The sequence below is a fragment of the Nyctereutes procyonoides genome, unplaced genomic scaffold (assembly GCF_905146905.1).
Source record: "Nyctereutes procyonoides isolate TBG_1078 unplaced genomic scaffold, NYPRO_anot_genome, whole genome shotgun sequence".
NCBI classification, from domain to species: Eukaryota; Metazoa; Chordata; class Mammalia; order Carnivora; family Canidae; genus Nyctereutes; species Nyctereutes procyonoides.
Window position 1 is genome coordinate 47,384,932 of NW_026575052.1, and position 15,119 is coordinate 47,400,050.

The 15,119-nt window shown below is 43.2% G+C and overlaps 1 protein-coding gene across 5 annotated transcripts in view; it reads left to right on the plus strand.

Annotated features, from left to right (window-relative positions):
• The first annotated feature begins 8 nt into the window (after window positions 1-8).
• The window catches only part of NR3C1 (nuclear receptor subfamily 3 group C member 1), a 119,803-nt gene continuing 104,692 nt past the window's right edge, over window positions 9-15,119 (plus strand). The window contains exons 1-2 of one of the 5 annotated variants that reach the window (XM_055331689.1): window positions 9-39; window positions 4,571-5,782. In XM_055331689.1, coding sequence (XP_055187664.1) covers window positions 4,587-5,782 — 1,196 coding nt within the window. In that variant the 5' untranslated portion in view covers window positions 9-39; window positions 4,571-4,586. Of the gene's footprint in view, window positions 40-1,181; window positions 1,265-1,892; window positions 2,125-2,736; window positions 2,787-4,570; window positions 5,783-15,119 lie in introns of those variants that run through there. The other 4 variants (XM_055331687.1, XM_055331686.1, XM_055331690.1 and 1 more) reach the window with 4 other exon arrangements.

Genomic DNA, 15,119 nt, shown 5'->3' on the forward strand with positions numbered 1-15,119 from the left:
TTCCCCGAGTCACAAAAATCATACTAAGTGTCGCACAAGGTAGGAGGCTCGGTCCCGGCAAAGCCCCCAGCGCCCCCGGACGCGGCCGGCTGGGGCCGGGGGCTGGGGCGGGCGTCTCCCGCGCGGACTCCCCTCGCCCCACGCCCCTCTCCTTGGGGACCGGCCACGTGTTTCCCTCGGACTGAGGGGGAGGCGCGTAACGGGAACAGCTGGAGGGAGTTAAATGCTGACATTTTAAAGCTGCGCGTGTTTTGCTTCGTTTGGAGGGGCAGGGGCGCGGTGCACACCGAGGGGTGGGCGACGCGCTGCGCCGAGTGCGGCACAGGTCAAGATCCGGGTGAGGGGCCTCCGCGGGAACTTGGACGCGGGCCCTGGAGGGGGCGGGGGAGAGGTCAGGAGTTTGCGGGGGAGGCAGGGCGTACTTTGCAGGCAACTTACTGTTTCGCCTGCAACTTGCTTGTAGGCCTGCCACCACCCCCACCCCGCCGCTTTCCTTTAAAAATAATAATAAAAAAGTGCAAAGAAATTCAGCTCGCCGGAGGTTTTTGCATTTGGCGTGCAACTTCCTTCAAGTGTGAGCGCCCTAGCAGGGAGGGAGGGAGGGAGGGAGGGAGGGTGGGGGTTGAACTTGGCAGGCGGCGCCTCCTTCTGCCGCCGCCGCCGCCGCCGCCTCGCAGACTCGGGGAAAGGGTGGGGGCCGGTCGCAGCGCGGGGGTGGGGGCGGGGGGCGGGGGCCTCTGCTTTGTAACTTCTCTCCCGGTGGGAGACCGCGGCGGCGGCGGCGGCCGCAGACCCGGCCGCGCAGACGTTGCGGCCGTGGGGACCCGCCCGCCCGCGACCGCCCCCCCCCGGGCCTAGAGTCTGTGTGCGCCGACCCCCTTCGCTGCCCCCCCAGAGGGCGTGTCTGGCGGGCCGGCCCCGCAAGCGGCCGACACGCTGCGGCACCGTTTCCGTGCAACCCCAGTAGCCCCGCGCTAAGTGACACACTTCGTGCAACTCGGTCCCGGGGCGGCGGCGCGGACCCCCCTCGCGGCGCTGCTGCTGCTGCTGCTGCTGCGGGCCGCGCCCCGGCCCCCGCCCCCGCCCCGCACCCCGGGCGGCGCGCGGTCACCGCAGGGGCGCCGCCGGCCGTGGCCGCCCGAGGACCGGGCCAGCTCCGGACTGGGTCGGGAGTCGCCGAGCTGGGCGGGGGCGGGAACGAGGCAGCGAGAAGACAAACTAGAGAAACTCGGCTTCCCTCCCAAGCCCGCCCCGGAGAGACCAGGTCGGCCCCCGCCGCCGCTGTCTCTCCTGCTTGCGGGGGGTGGCGTGGGGGGGGGGCGGGCGAGCAGAAGCCCCGCGCGCTCTGGGGCGGCGGCCGGCAGCCCAGTCCCGGGCGATGCCGGGGGCGTGCGGGCGCCGTCGGGGCCGGGGTGGCGGGGCCCCCGCGCAGGGCGTGGGGGCGGGGGCTGGGCCGCCCCTGCAGTTGCCGAGCGTCGCCAACAGGTTGCACCGTTCCCCGCCGCCGCGCGGCCCCTCGGGCGGGGAGCGGCCGGGGGTGGAGTGGGAGCGCGTGTGAGCGAGTGTGTGCGCGCCGTGGCGCCGCCTCCGCCCGCCCCCCGGTCGGTCCCGCTCGCTCGCCGCGGCCGGGCGGCCCTTTCGCGTGTCCGCGCTCCCTCCCCTCCTCCTCCTCCTCCTCCTCCTCCTCCTCCTCCTCCTCTTCCTCCTCCTCCATTTTGCGAGCTCGAGTCTGTGACTGGAGCCCGAGGCACCACCCGCCCGTCGGGGACGGATTCTAGTGGGTGGAAGGAGACGCCGCACCCGGAGCGGCCGAAGCGGCGGGCGCCGGGACGGAGGACGCGCGCCGGAGAGCCCGGGCTCGCGGGGATCGGCGCGGGGCGCGGGTCGCGGGTCGCGGGGCGCGGGGCTGGCTTGTCAGCCGGGAAATGGAAGACTTTCTCAAATAGGGGCTCTCCCCTCCTCCCCCCCTCCATGGAGAAGGGGGCGGCTGTTTACTTCCTTTTTTGAGAAAAAGAAAAAAAAAATCTCTCCCTCCTGCTCCTCCTGCTTTCACACGTTAAGTTGTTTATCTCGGCGGCGGTGGGAGCTGCGGACGGTGGCGGGTGAGCGGCGCCCCTGCCCGAGGTAAGACGTGGGGAGGGCCGGGGCCGCGCGGGTGCTCGCTGCCCCGAGGTGCGGGCCGGGGCCGCCAGGCCGGCTCGGGGGCCGCGGCGGGAGCCCGCAAACTTTTATTAGCCTCGGGGACTGGGACTGGGACTGGGGGTGGGGGCTGGCGAGGGGCCGGGCGGCGGTGACGAAAGGGCCGCGCGCGGGTGACAGCGCTGGTCGGCCGGCGTCCCCGGGTCGGGCCGAGGGGGAGGAACCCGAGCTCCCTGCGAGTGGAGCCTCCTGGAGCTGCCCCGTGGCTTTGGCTCCTCTGCGCCCCGGGCCCCCGCGCGCCCCCCAGGTCCCCTGTCCCCGTGCTCGCGGGGGCCGCCCAGACACCCGTTTTATGGCGAACGCCGAGCCGCGTTTGAATTCTACTCGGCCGAGTATTTCCACTCCACCCTAGGGCGCCCGAGCGCGAGCAGGGTTTCTGTCGAGGCCCCAGCGCGTCTCCTTTCTGGCGGGCGCGCGGGGCGTGCGTGCGTGCGTGTGTGTGTGTGTGTGTGTGTGTGTGTGCGTGTGTGTGTGTGTGCGCGTGTGTGTGTACACACGCAGGGGGCTGACAGCCTGCGACTTGGAGACTTCGGCCGGGGCTGGCGTTATCTGGTAGAAGTGGGCGTGTCGGAGAGAGGACTCAACAGGTCTGGACACATTTCTCTTTTTACCCCTGCGCTTTTTTCCTCCCCGGGGAGAGGGTTTGCTCTCGAGCGCTTGGGTTTGCTATCATCGCGCGCCTGACGCGCAGAAGTGGCCCCTCGTAGCAGGAGACCTTCCCCCGCCGCCAGAGTTTCGTGGTGCGATTTTTGCCCGGCGCTGGTTTTGACGTGTGGGTCTGCGGGCTGGGTCACCGCCGCCTTGGAAAAAACGCTTCTGACCCCCTGGCGTGGTTCCTGGAGAGGCTCGTTAATGTGACAGCTACTTGCAGTTTAAACTGGGGGCTGAAGTCGTGGCAGGGCTCCTTTGGGGAAGTATTGTTTGGGTTTCGGGTTTGAGGGCAGCTGTCAAAGCGGCGTGGAAATTCATTTGGGCTCCATTTGATACCTTGTGTTTGGAGATCGGTATCCGACCCACGCCGCGGAGGGGCGGGGCGGGGCGGGGCGGGGAGGTGAGCAGCCTACCCTCCCCAGGTGCAGAAGCAGGCCCCCCAGCCCTCCCTCCACCTTGATCCCACGCCGCTCCCCGGGAGGGCAGGTGAAGTGTATGTCCGGGATGGTCTCCGTAGAGCGAAAGTTTCTTTTCATTAGGTGGGATCGGACTATGACGTCCCAGATGTGCTTCTCCGAGTCTTCACCTGCCTCTTATAACATCCTGATGATAAACAATGTGCTACCGACCTAATACTCCTGAGCACAGCCTCCGGATGGGGATTGGGGAAGGTTTAGAATACAGAGAAAAGGATTCTGAGCATTTTATTGGCTGTCGTTTTACCTGGGTTTATATGAACGTGATTTTACAGTTGTGGGTTTTTTCTTTTTAACGCCTCGTTATTTGGAAAGGGGGAAAAAAAAAACCCTCAATTTAGAGGTAGAATAGCGTCACATCCTGAGGGTCTTAAGCGACTTAAAAAATAAATGTCGCTTTAGATTCTATTATGTTGTAAGGGTTGAGAGAGCTGTATATTTGTTGTATTTACGCTAAAATTGTAGTGAGAAGCTACTGCACGTTGTATTTTCCTTTATAAAATCCAAATTATAGTCGGCCTATATACAACATGATCAATTTGTTCTGTTCAAAATTTGAAGGCAGGCATTTGAAACAGACACGTTCAATAAGAAATATGGGTTAAAAATAAGAGCGTTTCTTAGTGTGTTGGAAGATCATCATTCTTTATTTTTCAAATAAAATGTGCATGGTTAACCAGTAGATTGTACCAAAGGTTTGGATGTGTGACTAGCAGGTAGGAGGGCAGTTTTGTGAGCACTTTGAAAGAGAATTCTATCATAGTATTTATCAAATTTTATGTGTTTTGGTTCTCAGAAAAGCAAACAGCCTTGACTGAAAGGAAGTAGGAATTTTAATAATACTCTTTTTAAATGAAATACTTTGACATCAATTTGAACCTTTAGAATAATCAGATGTAATGAATTATAATGTCTGTGATTAACAAAGTTACAGTTCTGTGAGTGGCAGGATGAATAGCCAAGCTTAGTTTGATACAATTTTGCCCTCAGCTGTGCAATTGAACTGCATTGTTCTTTTAAATGTGGCACGCTGAATAGGAGAAGGGGACATGGCTTTTTTATTCCGGAAGACAGAAACTACTTTTTTGATAACAAGGAATTAGATTCAGAGTTAACTAAAAGGTTCATTTAACAGGCTGTTACTAATCAGATCACTGAGATAATGTGACTTTATAGCTTATTCTGTTCCCCCCCCTTCTCTTTCCTTTTTTTTTTTTTTTTTTTTTTTTTTTTTTGCCTGGTAGCTGATGATAATCACTGATGGACTCCAAGGAATCATTAAGTCCCCCCAGTAAAGAAGAAATCTCTAGCAGTGTGCTTGGTCGGGAGAGGGGAAATGTGATGGATTTCTATAAAACCCTGAGGGGAGGAGCTACTGTGAAGGTTTCTGCGTCTTCACCCTCACTGGCTGCTGCTTCTCAGTCAGACTCCAAGCAGCAAAGACTTTTGGTTGATTTTCCAAAAGGCTCAGGAAGCCATGCACAGCAGCCAGATCTGTCCAAGGCAGTTTCACTCTCAATGGGATTGTATATGGGCGAGACAGAAACCAAAGTGATGGGAAATGACCTGGGATTCCCACAACAGGGCCAAATCAGCCTTTCCTCTGGGGAAACAGACTTTCGGCTTCTGGAAGAAAGCATCGCAAACCTCAATAGGTCGACCAGTGTTCCAGAGAACCCCAAGAGCTCAGTGTCTGCTGTTTCTGCTGCCCCCACAGAGAAGGAGTTTGCACAAACTCTTTCTGATGTGTCTTCAGAACAGCAACATTTAAAAGGCCAGACGGGCACCAATGGGGGCAACGTGAAGTTGTATACCACAGACCAAAGCACCTTTGACATTTGGAGGAAAAAACTCCAGGATTTGGACTTTACTTCTGGGTCCCCAGAGAAAGAGGCGAGTGAGAGCCCTTGGAGATCAGACCTCTTGATAGATGAAAACTGTTTGCTCTCTCCTTTGGCAGGAGAGGACGATCCATTCCTTCTGGAAGGAAACTCGAACGAGGACTGTAAACCTCTCGTTTTGCCGGACACAAAACCTAAAATTAAGGATAATGGAGATCTGATCTTAGCCAGCCCCAACAGTGTGCCACTGCCCCAAGTGAAAACAGAAAAAGAAGATTTCATTGAACTCTGCACCCCTGGGGTAATTAAGCAGGAGAAACTGGGCCCAGTTTACTGTCAGGCAAGCTTTTCTGGGGCAAATATAATTGGTAATAAAATGTCTGCCATTTCTGTTCATGGTGTGAGTACCTCTGGGGGACAGATGTACCACTATGACATGAATACAGCATCCCTTTCTCAACAGCCCGATCAGAAGCCTATTTTTAATGTCATTCCACCAATTCCTGTTGGTTCAGAAAATTGGAATAGGTGCCAAGGATCTGGAGATGATAACTTGGCTTCCTTGGGGACTTTGAACTTCCCTGGCCGGTCGGTGTTTTCTAATGGCTATTCAAGGTAAGATGAATGCTTTCTATTTCTTAAGAATGGATTTAAAATGGATTGATAGACTTAAATATTGAGTGATTTGTGTGTGTTTTCCAAAGACTCCTTTGCTTTCTCATGTGACTGAGTTTAAGTGGTCCTTTGAAAGTAGGCACGGCTGAAAGACAGCCTAAGTGGTTTATCTGTACGTTAAGCATTTCTCTGAAATACGGCATTTGGTAGTTGAACACTTTATTTAAAAATTCAAAATAATGTTGCTCATTAAGTTATCTTGAGTAAAAATTACATAAATTCAAGGGGGGTTGATACCTAATATTTTGATTGTGTTCATTGATGTGTTCTTAAAATATGCTTTTACTTTAGAGTGAAAAGTAAAAAGTTGTGTGCTCTATTCATTCACTTGTAAAATATTAGCTTGAGGAGGTCGAAGGGTTAAAAATCAGAAGGTCTAATAATGAGCCTTTTATTCAAACTGAACCTTCTGTGGAAGAATTTGAATTTTGAGATTGCTAAAGCAATGCAGTGAGCAGTGTACCTGACCGTAGGCTTAGACGTGGGACTTGACCAGTGGCAACTATGCTAAACTGACATAAAGTACACAGTTGTGTCTGCTGTTCAGTCTTGTTAAGAAAGGAATTGGTGACAACATGGTACAAAACAAAATCTGATTTTGAAAAGTTCCTACAAGTTCTCAGATAGATATGTGTTGGCCAACATTGTGAAGCCTCAATTCTCAGCTGTCATTTATTTGATTTGTTTCTCTGTATTTTTTTCTCGGTCATTTCCGTTTGACCTCAAAAAGGTCTGTTAAAATGGAATTACCAGGAAAAGGTGCTAAATTTAGATAAATCTTTTGATCGGGGTTAAGTTCTCTACCCTGTACACCTGTACCCAATTCAGATAAATACTGAGTTGTGTATCACATTTTAGGTGTGAAGGAAATACAAAAATGTGATTGTAGAGACACAGGATTGATTAATAAGTGGGGTTTGTTTTTTGGGTTTTTTTTTTTTTTTTTGAAAGGCATAGTAGTAGACAGTGATTTAATCTGTAGGTGAGCTTCTCAAGGGTTTTTTTTTTTTGTTAGTGTTATTCATTGTTTCAGCAATTAGTCAATGAAGATTTTCTTTAAAACTCTCTAAGATGCTTTTTCTTTTAAACATATATCATAACACTGACTTGTTTCTTATATTCTCTTTAAGGAGGAAGGTTTTCTTATTGGGAGAAAAACTTTGAACTTAGATTTAGGCTATGTTCTATTCCTTTTAAAAGACCTGTTTCTTATCAAAAGACTTTGGTTCTTGTGTAACTAGTAATCTATTATTTAATAATAATCATTTATTTAGAATACTACAACTTTTTATTGTTGACATTCTGAATGGAGGTTTAAAATGTTTTCAGTAAGGAGAGTTGAAATGTTATTTTATAAATTGCTGTGTTTAAATGTTAAAAGACATGCTGTGTTTTAAATTTTTCAATCTCAAAATTTTGGCAGTGGAATTAATGATTCAGTTGCTTGGTTTTCTTAACGAGTGTAGTTGAGGACATTCCGGGTGGCTCAGTGGTTTAGCGCTGCCTTCAGCCCAGGGCGTGATCCTGGAGACCCCGGATCGAGTCCCACATCCGGCTCCCTGCATGGAACCTGCTTCTCCCTCTGCCTGTGTTTCTGACTCTCTCCCTCTCTCTCTGTGTCTCTCATGAATAAATAAATAAAATCTTAAAAAAAAAAATGTGTAGTTGACTCACCTAAGCTATCTGTAGGAAACTCACACTAATTTATAAAACATGCAATGGTACAAAGAAACATACTTCCTAGGAAACTTTTAGGAGATTATTAATGCATTTTCTTCTAATAATCACTATGGTACTGTTTTTATTTTATTTATTTTTTTGCTGTAAAAAAAGTATAGAACAGGACTTAACCATTTTTCATTCACGGTGAACTTTCATTAAGCCTTGTAAAATCTGGAATCTGGAGCATGAGTCTTAGATGAATATAATACCCTTAAATCATTAAAGATGATTTTAATGCTTTCCATAGGAACTTAAGGCATATAAAGTGTCTTCACTTTTAATTTGAGCCTCATAACAACCACATGGTGATAGGCAAAGCAGTGATGTGGCTCTTTCGAGAGTATTTAATATCCAATGAAATGATGATTTTAATACTGATGTGTGATTTGTAATTATAATCAGTTTGTGTCCTAATGAAAAGGTGTAATATCTTACACAGGATAATTTGCTCATGTTTGAAAATTTCATACCTTATGGCATTAACTTAACATGGAGAACTGTGATTACCCAGAACAAAGCTTCTTCCAAGTAAATTGAAACAATGTTCCTTTTCTAACCAGCATTGAATTAGTCTATTGTTTCCACACAACAGCCCTGATATAACTAAAATTGGTTGCTTTCTTTTCTGTATATGTTACATGGTTGTAGCTGAACAATAGCTGTTAGTGACCCAAATGATCAACATGTTGAGACCACAACTATAGTGAATACTGACTTTCTGATTTTACATATAAAACTATTATATACCATAATAACTTCACTTGCATTCCTTTTTTAATTAAATAAATTGCAATTTGATTTTTTAAGCTGTCACCTAAAATTGCTTTTTCTCAAAATGCTTAAAAAACACTTTACTCTGTTTTGATAGGAAAGGCACCTCCTACTGATGTGTCAACATAGGTTAACATTCAGTTCATTTTTATTTGTAAAATTATGACTGTCATAATTGAGTATAATCAATTACCTTGTTTTTAAGGATTAGGTTAATTGACAGTAAAAGAAGAGAAAAATTAGCGATATCATACATTCTTTAAATAAAACTAGCCATACTAACTTTTTAAGTTATGTTTTTTAAGTACTGAAATTCAACAAATTTGGCATAAACTATAACATTGATGAAAACACATTTTTGCACTTAAGCATTAATGGTGAAGCTGCTGAAAAGAGGCAGAGGAGTAAGTGGTTTTAGGTAGAATTAGAGCTTTTATTGGGATTATGTTGAAACCTGAGTGTTAAAAGGTTGACCATTTTGTGAAGGGTAAGGTTATTGAAGAAAAGGAATGATGCAAGATGACTTTGTAAACTCAATCTTAGGAGAGTTTAGGGCTTTGATGTATAAAGCCCTGAAAACTTATGTACATTTTAAACATCTCTCAGTATTAATTGCATCCATGTCCAATTTTATTAACATAATGAAATTGAAAACCTGTGTGGTACAAACACAGGATGAGGGAAGCAAATTCTGTCCCTTTCTTTTTTTCTTTTTTTTTTTCCTTTCTTTCTTTTTTTTTTTTTTTTTTTTTCCTGTTAATACTGTGCTGAATGTTTTCTCTGAAAAAGAGGTATAAGGAAGAGATTTTGTTTTGGTCATGTTTACCCTCGTTTTTTAAAGGATACTATGGTTTATTTCCTACCTTTTGTTTTTCATCTCCTCCCAAAGGTTCTGGGAGTGAGTGTTTCATTGTCTTTTTTGGGTTTAATATTTCTGATACTTAAAGAATTTATGTTAAAGGAGATTTGCTTTAGGTTATTTACATATTTTTAGCTTTATGATATCTTTTTCATTTTTAACACTTGTACTTTATTAAGGCTGTCTTAGTAAAAGAAAAAACACACTGTGTATTCAGGTGTGTCAATTTAGTGTGGAATGACTCCAATATAGAAATATGTGATTAGCATGGGTCCTATTTTATTAAAATTACTTCTTGAAATGTTTCTTTGGCCGTTCCATGATATTTGTATAATTGTGATGCTGTTTTGGTTTTGTCTCTTGGTGTTCCAGATACTTTAGTTGGATCATTTTAAATATATCATTGTATGTTTATAAATTTTATGAGTTAGTCAGAAACATACCTTATATAAATGTAGGTTAAGTGCAAATTGTATTAATAATGAAATTCATATGTGGGTGGAGATCACTGTAGGGGCCTTTTGAGATTTTAGTGAAGGAGAGATTGGATCAAAAGGGTTTATTTTAGTGTGAGTACCTAATGTGAAAGAGCATCTGTATTAATTGGTTGGTTATATAAGTCCTAATCCACTCTGGCCTGCAGGTGATTGAAATAGCCTAGTTGTTAGGAAATCTTAATTTACATTACGTTTAAAGTAAGTCTGGGGCATGTTTCTTAAAACATTTTTCTCTTTAAAAGATCACACCTAGTTTTAATTAGCAGTGAATTCTCTTTATGTACTATGTACTGCTCATGTGAACAAATTAAATAAGCATTCTGATAATTGTATCAGGTAGTATTTACAGGTATTTGCCGTATTAACAGGCACCTGCTTCCACATTTCTGAATCCTGGAGAGTACATATTGGTGAATTGTGTTGCACAAGTTTTCAAGAAAATTTTTTTTTTAGATTTTATTTATTTATTCATGAGAGACAGAGAGAGGCAGAGACACAGGCAGAGGGAGAAGTAGGCTCCATGCAGGGAGCCCGACGCAGGACTCCATCTCAGGTCTCCAGGATAATGCCCTGGGCTGAAGGCGGCACTAAATCGCTGAGCCACCGGGGCTGCTTGAATTTTTTTTTTTTAATTAAGCTATTAGCTGGGGGAAAAAAATCAATTCCGGATTATTGGCCCTTCAGAAAGGTTTTAAAAGCCCATGCTCTTCATATTTCTGTAGTTTCAGAGAGCCAACCACTCTCATTTTCTTCTGGCTTATTCTGCTTATGTTTTGTATTTCTCAAGTAAATAAAAATATTCCTAAGAATTTCCACTTAAAGGAAAGATCCATTAAGACGTCTTTTCCTTTTGAGTTGATCATTTCTATGCTGAACTGGATTAGAATGTGACTTAATGGAGATTTATATCTTCATTTTATTCATTACAGTATACATTTTAGAAAATACACAATTTTATAGCAGTTCATAATGAGTTGTAGACAGTGATTTCAACCTCCAAACACCTAATTTTGACAGGCTGTCATCTTGATCTTACTGTCATCACTATGTCCCTTAAATTCAGGATTTCCCATGGAGTTTGTGAATTAATGGGTGGTGGGGGCAGGGGAGTGAGAGAGGGAGGAGTGCTAGAAATGTGGAATGGTGAGGGATAAATTTAGAAATATCAAGAATGATTCCAAAAAAACAGCAATTTGGATCAACAGTTAAGAAATTCAGAGAACTAAAAAAGAGAACTTTGGGATTGTGTTTATGTATGAGGGAGTGCACTAACCACGATTACAATTCAGCTGCTTTTATTTGAGGTGGAAACTTAAAGCTAATGAGTGGCAGTACAGCCCTAACTGTGGATAGGGGGGTTATGTTATTGTCTTTTGCTATGCTTCATTCCCTCCAAAAAGGATGATTTTAATGCCATTTACATGATTCCAGCTAAGTTCAGGTTCATATTTGTCCCTTTTAACTTAATCTCTTTAATCAATGAAAGTTGAGTTACTGCAATGAATTTGAAATAATTCTCATCTTACATTGATAGAAACACTTTATATTCACTATTACACTTTATATGTACTCTCATCTGACTGTAGAATGCAGCCTTTTTCTTCAGTAATGTATTTCCAGAGGCTGTGTGTTTCTCTGCTGTAATATTGAAGAAATTAAATTCTTATTCAATGGTACATAGATGGAATAAATGAGGGGGTTCTGCAGTTGCTAGACAGTATTTAGACTATTTGTATTGCAATGTAGGTCTTCAGGCCAGTTATTTTGAATGAAAGTGCGTGTTTCCCTAATTTTATATCGGGGCCAATTTAAATATTAATTGGTTATCTTGGTAGAGCTGTATGCTTAAACATACTTTTTCAGAGTATTCAAATATGAATTTTGAGTGCTTTAAAATACTTTTTGAGCCAGTTTCAAGATATTTTAAGACTTGACGGTACCTAATAATGCAGTAAATTTAGTGGAAGTACTTATTTTAGAATTTTTAAGATTTTATTTATTTATTCATGAGAGACAGAGAGAGGCAGAGACACAGGCAGAGGGAGAAGCAGGCTCCATGCAGGGAGTCCGATGTGGGACTCTATCCCAGGACCAGGATCATGCCCTGAGCCGAAGGCAGATGTTCAACTGCTGAGCCACACAGGCGTCCCTAGAATTTTTAATATTCATTCTGTGAGGCACCAAATACATACATGCATATGTACATGTATATATACAGGGAGAGAAAGGGTTAATGATTAATTGCAGCTGTTTAGCCCATGATCTTAGATGAATTTTTATTTTTTTGACTAATACTATGAGCATTCAACTTGAGTATGCTGTATGACATATAGTTTGCTGCAGTAAATGTTAACTCTTACTCCTTTTTATAATAAAAAGAGCTTTTCTTCTAGTTGTTTTCGTAATCATCCATAATATTTAACGGTGGCTATTATGAAAGTGTGTTTGATAGCCAATTTTTTTTAAAGCTATTTTGAAATGACATCTAATTTAGTTCCTGATTTATTATTTCATGCTGTTGGGGCAACACAGTGACTTGTGACCTTATGATTGTCACATGTTGAACATTAAAGCTTTACCAGCTTATTATGGACAGATTTTGTTGTTGTTTTAATGTTTTATAATTATTGAGGAAAAGGTCTTCTTTAATTTTATGATTTAAATTGCAATTTGGTTACTTTAAAAAAAAACCCTCAAATTCCTTCCAATTTGATTTAGTTATTCAGTAATAGAAATAGCAGAAAAGAACTGTTTAAAAAGATTTTATTTATTCATGAGAGACAGAGAGAGAGAGAGAGAGAGAGAGAGAGAGAGAGAGAGAGAAAGCAAGCCAGAGACACAGGCAGAGGGAGAAGCAGGCTCCATGCAGGAAGCCTGATGCAGAACTTGATCCTGGGACTCCAGGATCATGACCTGAGCTGAAGGCAGACGCTCAATTGCTCAGCCACCCAGGTGTCCCAGTAGAAAAGAACTAGACTCAAAATCAGAAAGTTCTAAAGCTAAGCAGAGCCAGTCTTTAACCTCGAATGATTAGAGATTATGGAATGAAAGTACTTTCTTGACAATTATAGATGCATTATTTTTTTAACACGTGTGTGTGTTTCTCTTTCTAAAATTTTATGGTCCTCTTAACCTGTCCTTAGTGAAGGAGGCAGTGGGGTAGGGAATGACACAGTTAGGTTGGCAATTTGACTTCTTTTGTTTATTATGAAGTACAAGACAACAAACTGGGATTTGGTATTTTTATAAGAATTAGTGTAGTTGGTGGCAGAAAAGGATAGGTAAACACCATTGTTGGTAGAGCTGTAAAGGTGGAGCACTTGGGTTCTCAGAACTTGTTTTATATGCTAGGTACGATGATTTTAGATTAGAGCACAAAGGCTCTTGAGAGCTCATCTCCCACATTCTCATTTTTCCAGATGAGGAAATGAGACCCATACAAAATGCCTAGAGAAACACTGCAGTATTAGTTTGTGGTGTTGCTGAGTGGACTGTTGTAATTCTTTGTTGTCTAAATTTCTCTAGCAGGTTTCTCTTAACTAATTTGCTTCCTAGTTCTAGAGACTTGAAAGGTAATACAGATTACCAGGTATTTTTATAAAAGTTGCTATGAAATCAACAACTTTGGATTTTGAAAATGTACCATATCCAATACTTTCTTATATTTTTTTAACCCTTTCCTCCTCCACTAATGTTGAGTGTGCATTAAGTGGCAGCACCATGCTAAGGGCTTTCTTTGTATGCATTCATCTCATTTAAACTCCTTTGTAACCTGTGAAGGTTTGTGATTCTAGTTTCTGTATTAAGTTATTGATTCTGCTATTATCTGTGTGGAAGAGGAGCCAGCTGTTATTAACTTTACAGGTGGAAAAACAAGACATTTCAAGAAAAAAATAGTCAGAAAAACTGAATACTGATCTGAAGGGGAGTATTTATATAAATACTGTGTTAGAAATTTCCAATGGGTCTTTACAAGTTTTTATTTGTCATCTGTAAATCTTTAAACAATATATATAGGAGAAATGGGATCAAGCCTATGCTGTCCTGTGTATGTTGGTAGAGTCACAGCTTTCTATGACATTTTCAGATTCTGTAAAACAGCGTGCCTGGCATTTTTGGCTCACAGGATTTGTGCATGTATGTTTACTTTGAAAATTAAAAACTGGGATCCCTGGGTGACGCAGCGGTTTAGCGCCTGCCTTTGGCCCAGGGCGCGATCCTGGAGACCCGGGATTGAATCCCATGTCGGGCTCCCGGTGCATGGAGCCTGCTTCTCCCTCTGCCTATGTCTCTGCCTCTCTCTCTCTCTCTCTCTCTCTCTCTCTCTCTGTGTGTGTGTGACTATCATAAAAAAAAAAAATTAAAAACTATAAAAATTCAAGGTGGAAGTTTTCAAGCTCTGCCAAGTTCTCCTGAGTTCAAACCAACATGACTCTCATTGGCCAAATACATTAGGACATCTGTGCCTGTGTTAGGTGTATCCTGTTCCTCGGTCACTAAGACTTTTGCAGCAACTACTGTGTGCAATCTTCGAAGGGTCATGGATGCCAGTGCCATAAGGAAAGTTATATTGAAAGTTTTCAGGCACCAAGGTAGTTGTATTTAGGTTAATTTAGTTTCACTTTTTTTGTTAGCTTTTCAGTGCATTCTGTTTATTAGGTCTGTCATCTTAAATTTAATAGCATATCGATAACGTCAGCTACATTGTTAGGTTTTTATTAATAAATGCTAGAAGGTCCCCTTGATGTTTTACTGTCAGTGTTCTTAAATGATGTATGCAAAGATTCATTAAAGTTTCATTAAAAAACTTTAATTTGTCTGAAAATGAGAATGAAATTTTTTAAATTTTTTTCATGTTTATTTAGCAAAGCTGGGTGAAAGGAGTTTCTGACTATTGAATACCAAAATTTATCTTAAGTGTATAAATTTTGGGAGGATTATGTAACCTTTTTCTTTATTGATCAAATGGTAAAAACAAAAAAAAGCAAACATTTGACAGATTAAACCAAAGTTATAAATATTTTTTATATCACAAAGAACCAAGTACAGAAACAAGTTAAATGGCAGTTTAAAATGGTAAACATGCTAATGTCAAATATAACTTAAGTTTGTAAGCAGCTTTTTAAAAAGGGAAACAATAAAAAATTTAATTAGAACTTTATGTGAAATTTGTCATCTGGAATCCAGCTGAGTTTATTAAGGAGAAAGTGTGACTATAAAATAGATTGATTTTTTTTTTTAAAACAGAAACCCAAAACGAATGTTGTATTTCTAAGCCTCCACCTTGAAATGGTATATATATTATCCCTCTTTTGAAATTGCCTTCAGACCCACCATGTAAGCCATAAAAGAAACTGGACTCATTACACTATAGTTAACACTTGAATGTTCTTGCTTAATCAGAAAATTTATTTATTCCTTAGCTTCA